The following is a 10,963-nucleotide window of genomic DNA, read 5'->3' on the forward strand; positions in this document are numbered from 1 at the left end:
GGAGACGCTGTGCCTCGTAGGAAGCCCCGGGCCGGGACCAGTGTCCCAGCATGTGCCGCTGCCTCCAGCACCCAGCGTGGAGTCAGGACGTCACAGAGACCTTCCTGGCCAGCGAGCCAACCCACTCACTTAACAAATAAGGAAACCAGAGCCCAGAGATTTCCGTGGCTTGTGCCGTGGCCATCCAGCTAGAAAGCGGGGGTCGTGGCCCTCGATCTTGCCTTTTCCCAGACACAGTTTCTTTTTCTTTTAAGTTTATTGCTGCTTCATTTTTACAATACAAATATTCCTCCATTACTCCCCACTTGGTGGAGGGTTTTTGTTATTAGTAAACAATTCTAGCTTTTAAGGACAAATTATGTACACATCCTCAAACCAGATTGGACTCTGTGACTGTGTGGTGCTTCAATTAAAAAAAAAATATATATATATATATATACATGGATAGTATAAATAGAGCACCAGCCCTAGAGTCAGGAGGACCCGAGTTCAAATGTTGCCTCTGTTACTTCCTAGCAGTATGACCCTGGGCAAGTCACTTAACCCTGATTGCCTAGCCTTTGATGCTCTTCCACCTTAGAATTGATACTAAGACAGCAGGTTAGAGTTTAAAATACATATGTGTGTGTGTTTGTATGTAAATTTATATCTATATCTTTCTGTCTCAGGATCAGTTCTAAGAAGAGTAGCAAGGGCTAGGCAATTGGGATTAAGTGTCTTGCCCAGGGTCACACAACTAGGAAGTGTCTGAGACCAGATTTGATCTCAGATCCTCCCTGCTCCTGGCCTGACTTACTTCTATTGGGCTACCCAACTACCCTAAGGCCCGGAGTCTTAAAGACATAAGATCTTAGATGTGAAAGGGACACTAGCGAGACTATAGTCCAAAGCCCTCTTTTTACAGATTAAGAAACTGAGGCCAAGAGAAGGAAAGAGCTAGGTGGCAGAGTAGATGGGAGCACTAGAGTAGGCGTCAGTAGAAAGACTGAATTTAAATCTTTTCTCTTTGCAAGTCTTATTTTCTCTCGAATTCATTTTCCTGACGATAGTGCCAGCCTTACAGGGCTATTATGAGGATGAAATCAAACAGCATGTGTTAAAACACTTTGGAAACCTTAAAGCACTTTCATAGCTTAGCATAAATACTATTGATTATTTGTATTATTATTTGCTCAAAGACACCTAGGAAATCAGTGGCAGAGGTGGGACTGGAACTTGGACCTCATGACTCATTTTAAGAGTTCATTCTCCCCACAGCCTCCCACCTCCTCACCCTCACTGTTTTGTTCCTTAAACCCTTACCTTCTGTTTTGGGATTAATGCAAGTTTAGGTTCCAAAGCAGAATTGCGGTAAGGGCTTGCCAAAGGAAGTAAAGTGACTTGCCCAAAGTCACACAGCCAGGATGTATCTGAGGTCTGATTTGAACCCAGGACTTAGCATCTCTAAGCCTGGCACTCTATCCACTGAACCAGCTAGCTGCCCCTCCTCACCCTCATTTTATATACAGGTTATTAATCAATGCTTATTATCCATGGTCAGAGATACAAACAATGTATCAGCAAACATTTATTGAGTCCACAGTATGGGCACACTCCACCCAAGGCTGTAGCCAGGGGACAGAGGAATTTTCCCCATCTTCCAGAAGGGAAAACTAAGCCTCGGTGAAAGTAGAGCACTGGCCCGAGTCTCACAGGAGGTTCATGGGGAAGGTTGGGAAGACAACCTTGAATTTCTAGTTTCGGGTCCTTTGAGTTCTTCCACTCCTCATCAGGCTAGGCTCCCAGGCTTCAGGGTTTAGAGAATGGCAGTCCTGACTCTCAGAAGAGAAGAAGAGATCCCAGATGCGACCTGGGCTCCCTCTGCTCTCAGGAAAGGCAGAGCAGGCTGGAGACCTTTCTGGTGGCCAGGGGAGGATGACTGATGTAGCGGCTGTCTCATCCAGGCATACCTGGAGTCCTGGCCTTCTTCTGGTCCTGCTCAATCCTGGTTGGAGCAGGAGTTAGCCTGGGGAGATAAAGAAGAGCTTACTCCCTGAATAGAGTCATAAATGGCCTCTGGACCAGCTCGAGCCATCTTCGAGTAGGACCCTAAAAGCCAGAAAGACTTGAGAAATTGCTTGAGATGGCAGAGCTCATCCAAGAGGACTGGCAAGGCTGGGGAGGGAGCCCAAGATCTGGGCCTCAGCTTTCTTCTTTGTAAAGGATTTCTAAAGGCTGCCATTCTAGGTTTTAAGGTTGGAATGGGGTGGGAGTGATATCCTGTGTTCTAAAATTCCTTCCAGCTTTTTTTAAAACCCTTACCTTCTATCTTAGAATCAATACTAAGTATTAGTTCCAAGGCAGAAGAGGGGTAAGGCCTAGGTAATTATGGTTAAATGACTTGTCCAGGGTCACACGGCTAAGAAGTGTCTGAGGTCAAATTTGAACCCAGGACCTCCCTTCTCTAGGCCTTCCAGCTTCGATATGCTATATGCTGCGTTCTAAATTACCTTCCAGGTCTAATATTAAATGCTGCAAGCTCCGACATTCTATATTCTACAGTCCCTCCTATTTTTAAATGTTCTTTGTCCTAAGGACTTCTTTCATCTCTAGCATTCTCTTTTCTGAACTTCCTTCCAGCTCTGATTTCCTCCAAGTAACACTTCATCCATGAAGCCCTTCCTGATCTTCCTACTGGCTATGATCATTGTCCCCTCTGAGTCTCATCTGGACCTTGTGTGTGCCTTTTTTATGCATTTCTTGCAGTCTGCCTTGTATCACAGTTAACCATCTATGTCTTAGCCTTTTTCCTGACTGCTCAATAAAGATTCCTAAAGTAATTGCTGTTACACAGAGCCCTGTGTTCATCCCTGGGGATATAAAGATGAAAAAGAAGGAGCCAGACTTGGTATAGGGAGGTCCTGGGTTCAAATGTGGTCTCAGACACTTCCCATCTATGTGACCCTGAACAAGTCACCTGACCCCCATTGCCTAGCCCTTACAACTCTTCTGCCTTGGAACCAATACACAGTATTGATTCTAAGACAGAAGGTGAGGGTTTAAAAAAAAAAGGTGAAAAAGAAGACATTTATAATCTAGTTGGGGGGGATAATTAGCCAGATAAGTAAATCAGTGTGCTCTGCTGTACAGAGAACACGAGATCACAGGCGTTTCAGAGCTAGACTTCAGCTCTCACGCCTGCGGCATTTTGCATGAGACTCTCCTAATGGCAGAGAGAATGATGACACGATGACTCAGTGCCAGGGAAATGAATGGGCAGGGGTTGGCACAAGGCTTTCCGAGAGGTTCATTCCTGCTTTGAGAGGGGACATACAGTTCCAGACACTCTGGGGGGAAGAGAGGGAAAAATGACTTTGGAAGTGGCCAGCCCGTCGGGGAGCTGACCCCTGCATAGGCCTGTGATGCCCAGCTTGCCTCCCTGGAGCCTTCCAAGAGCCTCCTGGGGTGACGGAGACCGCCAGAGCCTCTCTTCTGGGTGAGTGAGATCCCAGCGGGCCCCTCTCTAAAGAGGTCATTGGCTGGCTCATTTTCTGGTATTCTACTCTGCAGACGTTCTGCTTTGGTTGCTCTCTGCTTGGATAAATGAGGTTACTTGCTGTTCACCCTTTATTTAACTGGCATTTGGTGGAGACGAGTAAAGGCCACAGAAATATATTTGGGCTTCCTCCCTTTAAGCAACCGTCAGAGCCCGAAGGAGCTTGGTGAGCCATTCAATCCAAGGTCTCATTTTACAGGAAAAAAAAGGTAAAGTGAGTCTAGGAGGTCAAATGACCCACCCGATGGGCTTCTTTCACCGCACGAGGGCCCAGGAGCTACACCTTCCTCTTCTCCGAGGGCCAACCCCGGGCTTCTGGGCGTGGGTCTCGTTGCCCCCAAGGAAAGGCCCCGTTTAGCCCTTTGCTCCCCCTGCCAACCCCGGCTGTTGTGAGAACGTCCAACTGGGCTAGCCCTAGTTAGCAGCCCAGGTGAGGAGGGCCAGGCTGTTGTGAGAACGTCTCTCCTCTGTGGGGTAAGAGAGGCACCTCTGACAGGGTCCCTGCAGTCTCGGCCGCAGGCCGTCGGACAGCATCGCTTCAAGCCAGAGCAATTCTTGTCCTGTGTGCACAGGTGCTGGGTGGCGCTGAGACATCGCAGCGGGTCCGGGGGGCACTGGCCCGACTTCACTGAAACACAGAAAGAGCCCGCGTGAGGAGCCACCCTGGGCAAGAGGGAGAGGGAGGGCAGCAGAAACAGGCAGAGGACACACATACCCATGACTCGGGCCACGCACTGGAGGAAGCAGGCCTGCTGGCAGCACTTCTTGCCTTTGGGGCATTGTTTATCCACCAGGCACTGGTGGGGGATGCCTGGACGGCACACTTGATCGTCCGGTGGGCAGCCTCCTGACCTCTCTGTAAGAGAGTCACAGACCGTTAGAGCCAGAAAAAAGTGGGGAAGAATGCGATCCTGAGAGGGCCCAGTTCAGTCACTCCACGTCTGGCCACCGAAGGAAGTCCCAGGGAGGGAAAGAGGGGCACACGCAGCAGCCACACATGCGCTCTCAGGAATGGCCCCACATAGACCAGAGGGTCTATCTAATCCAATGGCCTTGTTTTACGGAGGAGGAAACTGAGGCTTGCAGAGACCAAATGACTTTGTTAAGGGTTAAGTGACTTACACAAGGTCGCACAATGAGGAAGTGATACTTGAACCCAAGACCTCTCATGCTTTCTATCCAGTGAGGCACCCAGCTGCCCTTACTCTATTCCTTTTTTTTTTTAAGCCCATACCTTCCATTTTGGAATACTATATATTGGTCATTTGAGAAGGCATCAGACTGGGGGCAGCTGGGTGGCTCAGTGGCCTGAGAGCCAGACCTAGAGATGGGAGGTCCTAGGTTCAAATTTGGCCTCAGACCCTTCCTGGCTGGGTGACCCTGGGCAAGTCACTTAACTCCCATTGCCTAGCCCTTAATGCTCTTCCGCCTTAGAACCAATATATAGTATTTATTCCAAAATGGAAGGTATGGGTTAAGGAAAAAAAAATGGAATAGAGTAAGGGCAGCTGGGTGCCTCACTGGATAGAAAATCAGGTCTGGAGATGAGAGGTCTTGGGTTCAAATATGATCTCATACACTTCCTCATTGTGCGACCTTGAGTCGCACTTAACCCTGTTTGCCTACAGTTGTTACTAAAACAAAACATAAGGGTTTAAAAAATATTACTGCATATCATACCTTATTTTAAACACCTTAAATGCAATATTGTTGTACTTGAAATATTTTTTTAGACTAAAATAACCTGGAAATCAGTATTCCAAAACGGCTTTAGTCAACCATGCTCTGATTTGGCCACCAAAGAGCTAGCAGTGATGGAGTGGTTGTAGTCTCACACAGTGGGAGGATTTTTGAGAATGAGAAACAAGCATTTGTTGGATTTAAAAATTCCCTTCTGCATTACCTCCCAATCAAGTGTTAGGCAATCCTTAGACACTCTAAATCTAGATTTTTTTTTGTTAGAATGTTCATTCTGGATGGCATCTTTTTTCCAGAATGAGCCTGTTTCAGCTCATTGATCAGTGTACCTATCTTCTTTGGTTATTTGTTTCAGAACATCAGGATACTTAACTGTTTTATCCTCTCTCTCTGTACTGACTGCTTCTTTAGTACTTTTTCGTGTCAAGCAATTAAACTTTATTTTTAAAGTGATCAACCTGGGGACAGTGAAGGGGCTCAGTGGATTGAGAACCAGGGTGAGACAGGAGGTCCTAAGTTCAAATCTGGCCTCCGACACTTCTTAGCTGTGTGACCCTAGGCAAGTCACTTGACCCCTATTGCTTAGCTCTTACTGTTCTTCTGCCTTAGAATCAATTTGCAATATTGATTCTAAGATGGAAGGTGAGGATTAAAAAAAAAATAAAGTGATCAAGCTGACAAATGCTCATTTCTAGTCTCTTTCACTGCCTTAAATAAACTTGAAGATTTTATCTAATTGTTACTTTGGTAAGAAGAATGCATTTTTTATTGTGATCCTCAACCCATAGAGCAAAAAAGATGCTCCATTTCTTTCATTAAGATTAACCTTCTCTTCCTCATAGCTATTTGCAAGCTGTGAGAAGCTGATGCAACTTTGCTTTTTTCTTATTTTGCCTGCTTGTTTTCTAATATTCCTTACTAGGGGCAGGAAAGTAGCTTAATGAATTGAGAGCCAGGCCTAGAGATGGGAGGTCCTGGGTTCAAATTTGACCTCAGACACATCCCAGCTGTGTGACCCTGGACAAGTCACTTAACCCCCATTGCCTAGCCCTTACCATGCTTCTGCCTTGGAACCAATACCCAGTATTGATTCTAAGACAGAAGGGAAGGGATAACATATATGTGTGTGTGTATATATATATATATACATATATATATATATATACACATATATAGTATTCCTTATTGTGTATTCAGAAATTCTGACATCGCATCCTATTTTTAAATACCATGATCATGTCCATAGTGTTAAATTACATCAAATTTTTTCTAATGTTATTAATAATAAGCCCCATTTTTTTTGCACTGACCAGTGTTTCCAACAACTGTTGTTAGATGGCATACAGCAGTGCATCCCATCCACAGGCAAGGACAGGTGAATATAGACAGTTGCATTAAAACCTTCAACTAGCTCAAATCGATTGACTATTGGCTTGTGCTGAATGTGGCCTGATGTCATTTTAGAACTTATACAAAATTGATTTTTGCATTATCCGAATTGCTGTTAATCCTGACCTAGGAATAATAGGAGAGAAGGAGAAATGCAGACAAGATGCTCTAGGAAAATTGGAGAGAATACTCCCTTTCAGCTGGGAAAGAACAGGGAAGGCTTCACGAAAGAAGTGGTATTTAAGCTGGACTTTGAAGGAGGAGATAATTTGAACAGGCAGAAATGAGGAGGAAGTGCATTCAGGCATAGAGAATGACTGGGAGAAAACCCCGAAGTGGGAGACAGAAGTTGAGTTTAAGGACTAGCAAATAGTCCAGTTTGGCTGAAAAAAAGTGTGTGAAAGAGATTAAAGTGAAATGATTCTGCAAAGATGGGTTGAAGCTAAATTGTTGAGGGCCTTAAATGCCAGTTTAAGGAGTTTTCGTTTTATTCTAAAAGCAATTGGGAACCACTGATGGTTTTTGAGCAGACAGAACAGACGTTTGTTCATTAAGAGGATTGTTTTGACAATTGCCAGACATTTGTTTTGACTGGAGAAGGCAAGGGGATCTGTTAAAAATTTATTAGAATATATAATCTCAGACCAACACATCTCTATCCCTGCCAATATCATGATGTCAGGGACCTTGGACAGAGAACATTGGACAAAATTCTCCCCTACTGGCCCGTGATGGTGCTTGGCTTTCCAACATTAGAAATACATTTCTTGGGGGGTTCAGTGGATTGAGAACCAGGCCCAAAGATGGGAGGTCCTGGCTTCAAATATGGCCTCAGATACTTCCTGGCTGTGTGACCTTGAGTGAGTCATGTAACCCCCATTGCCTAGTCCTTACTGCCTTTCTGCCCTGGAACCAATACACAGTATTGATTCTAAGACAGAAGGTAAGAATTTTTTAAAAATAAAGAAAATAAATTCATTCCTTAAAGAGCCCAAATGTTCCAAAATATTTTTAGCAGCTCTCTTTGTGGTGGCAAAGAACTGGAAAAAGAGGGGATGCCCATCAATTAAGCAATGACTGAACAAATTGAGGTATGTGATTGTGATGGATTACTACTGAGCCATAAGAAATGATGAGCAGATTAATTTTTTAGAAACTTGGAAAGAACTACATGAGTTACTGAAGCAAGTAGAACCATGAGAGCATTCTATACAGCTACAGATTTAATATTTGAAGATTAACTTCAGAATGTTCACCTCTAGAGAATGAACTGATAAATGGAAACACAAAAGACATTATCTAGATAAACATATTTGTTTATCCCATGATGCCTTTTGTGGTGGGGGAAGGGAAGGAGGGACTGAGATACTTAAGAAAAAATTTTATTATTAAAAAAAAAGAAATACATTCTTTGAATTCTTCCAGAGATTCTTAAGAAAATGCAAGCATTGTTTGGGAGAAGTTTGACTGCATTAACAGGTATGGGAGTGGCTTGGATGATAGCGAAAGGAGGAGGAAAGATGGACAAATGCCCAGGACAAAATTTGCCTCAAGGGTGGGACCCTAAGCTCAATCAAGCAGCCTACACTGTCTGTGGTTCTGCTCTTGATTCTGCACCAGACCTGCCTTCCAAGAAGGGCTGACTGTCATTCAGGTTTGTTGTAATTACAATTATCAACCACACACTTAAGACACTACCCAGCAGTCCTCAGCCTCAGACTGTACCATTCTCTTCTATTCCTTTCCTTCCACCTTTGGGCTTTTCCATGAGGCTTGAAGGACATGAAGACTAAAAGCTCCAAAGGACACCATTGGCTCCCAAAGTCACCCAACGTAAGGCTGAGGCTCCAGGCACCCAACGTCACTCAAGTCTATTGATGGGACCAAGGAGGAAGAGGTTGGGCTCTGGCTGGAGTGTCCTCTTCATTCAGGACTCCTTGTATGCCTTCAGAATGCCTCAAACTCCACCCTCTACTCCATAGAGATACCCCAGATACTCTAAACCATTTAGAGAGACCCCAAGCCTGCCACACTCCCTAGGGATACCATGTCCTATCCCTTCCCATCCCTTCTTAGCATAGAGTTAGACTCCCCATAAACCCAGGGAGTTCTAATTCATCAGTCCCTGGGTTTTAGCTGTTCCTTTTCTGAGCTTTCATAAACCCTCAGTGAAGTGCTCCCCTTCCTCCCACTCCAATCAGCAATTGCTTAGGGTCCCCTGGCCTAAACGGGAAGAGGCTAGGCTTGACTTTGGGCTGCTCTGGCTGTAGGGATCTCAAATATAGACCAGAATATCCTGCTTTGGATCAAGAAGGTGTGGATGGCTTCAGATACCAGCCTTTATCCAAAGAGGGAGGTACCTGCCGAGCAACTTTCCTGGCCCCAAAAGTCTTGGCAACAAATCCTGAGCCTCGTCCTATCCAATCAAGGTACTGACTGGACCCTGCAGCCTCTATCCTAGTCACCCCCTACCCTCTAGTGCTCACAATTGACCTCATATGGAACCCTCTAATATCCTTTCACAGCCCCCCATTGGTCCTCAAAAAGTCTCCCTGATACCCCTTGGGAAAGCCTTCCATCAGCCAGAGTTCCCAGATCATGGTCCCCAGGCAGAGTCCCCCACTGTTCCCTCCAAGGCCCCAGACAGAATCTTCTCATTTGTCCCTAGTCCTTAGATTCTTCTGTCCTCACCTCTGCAACATACCCCACAGCTTCAAAAGGACCCCCAGTTGGCAAGGAGAGTCCCAACTTTTCCAACAGTCGCATCAGCATCCACCAGGCTCTCTCAGCTCTCAATGAGAATCACTGAGGAATCACTGATGCCCTCCCCCAGGAATCGCTGATGCCCTCCCCGAGGGATCGCTGATGCCCTCCCCGAGGGATCGCTGATGCCCTCCCCGAGGGATCGCTGATGCCCTCCCCGAGGGATCGCTGATGCCCTCACAGCCCCCAGAGAGATCTTCCTGAAACCTCCCAGAGTCCCTGCACAGTCAGCCTACCAGCCAGAGCTCCATGATGAAGCCTGGGAGAGCGCCTGGGCACCTAGCAGGATCGGAGAAAGGACTCCAGGACACTCCCTCCCGGACCCAGCCCACCAGCAGAGACAGTCTCTCCTCTCTCTCCACAAGGGTCCTTGGCCTGAGCTCCCCCGCCATCTCCCTCTTTGCCCTCTCCCGTCCCCAGCTCTATGCACATTCATGTGTGTTGTACGTAAGCCCGAGCTTACCAAGAGAGACCCAGAGGAGCCCAGAATGACACACACGTCCAGATCGTGGTCCCAGCTGGACATCCTCCCATACGCACACAGACAGAGTCACATACAGAAGCACAAAGGACCACCTACGCGTAGACCCTCCAATGTACGCCTCTACTCACGGGCACAAGTGCCCCTGAACCTCGGAGCCCAGGGTAGGCCCCCCAAGCTCCAAGTCTGGGGCTGGGACGCCCCACGGGACAAAGCTAGGCATGACCCCTTCCTCTGCCACCTCCAGCTCCCAGACTTACCACCCTTCCTCCGGCCTTCCGCACCAGGCAGCTCGCTGCCCAGGACCAACAGTGCTGCCAGGAGGAGGAGACCTTGGGCCCTCATGCTGCCTCCAGGAGCCAGCCTGAGCCAAGCAGAGCCCGAGGTCTGGTGATGAACAACTTCCAGCCGAAATTTGTGTCTGAGTCAAGGAAAGGGGAGTGGGAAGAAGTGCACGAGCTGCCTCCTTCCTTCTGGGGCACACCCTGAGATCAAGATTGGGCTCCAGCGGGGTGGGAACTTACACAAGCCTTTGGGAATGTGGCCACAGGCAGGTCAGTCCCGACTCAGCCCTCCCAGGGATTCCCCAGAGCTACCTCTTACCTGCCTGAGACCCAGATTTCCAACCTGAAAGAAAGAGCCCTTAAGAGGGGGCTGGGTGAAATAAGGGAAGAAGGCTAGCAGTGGGCAGAAGAAGCTTCTTAGTCTGGCCTCCTGGGAAAAGCCTCTAGATCAAGGGCTCTGGGCTAGAGTTTTGACCATTTTACTTCTTTTCTAATAATAACTCTAAGGCAGAAGGACAAGGGCTAGGACATTAGTTAGATGACTTGCCCGAGGTCATATGGCCACATTTGAATGCAGGTCCTCTGAGATCCAGGTGTTCTATCCATTGCCCCCCATGGTTCTGACCACTTCTGACTCACGAATGACCTTAGAAAGACCACTTACCTTCTCTCGACTTGTTTCCTCTTTCTTCTCATCAATGAGCATTTGGGCTAGGTGACTTCTGAGGTCCTCTCCAGCTCCATCAGGCTCTGCTTCTGTCATCGCCATTATTTCCCCCCCCCCCAAGTTTTTGAAACCAAGAGAGGGGACTA

General features: G+C 46.9%; 1 protein-coding gene across 1 annotated transcript; it reads right to left on the reverse strand.

The window, feature by feature from the left end:
- Positions 1-229: 229 nt before the first annotated feature.
- WFDC5 (WAP four-disulfide core domain 5) lies at positions 230-10,337 on the reverse strand. The gene is made up of 4 exons (XM_007475826.3): positions 10,127-10,337; positions 4,251-4,391; positions 4,023-4,163; positions 230-2,005 (listed from the first exon to the last, which is right to left on the reverse strand). Exons 1-4 carry the CDS (start codon positions 10,209-10,211, stop codon positions 2,001-2,003), a joined length of 372 nt encoding a protein of 123 aa, XP_007475888.1. The 5' UTR covers positions 10,212-10,337; the 3' UTR covers positions 230-2,000.
- Positions 10,338-10,963: the final 626 nt, after the last annotated feature.

The sequence above is a fragment of the Monodelphis domestica genome, chromosome 1 (genome assembly GCF_027887165.1).
Source record: "Monodelphis domestica isolate mMonDom1 chromosome 1, mMonDom1.pri, whole genome shotgun sequence".
NCBI classification, from domain to species: Eukaryota; Metazoa; Chordata; class Mammalia; order Didelphimorphia; family Didelphidae; genus Monodelphis; species Monodelphis domestica.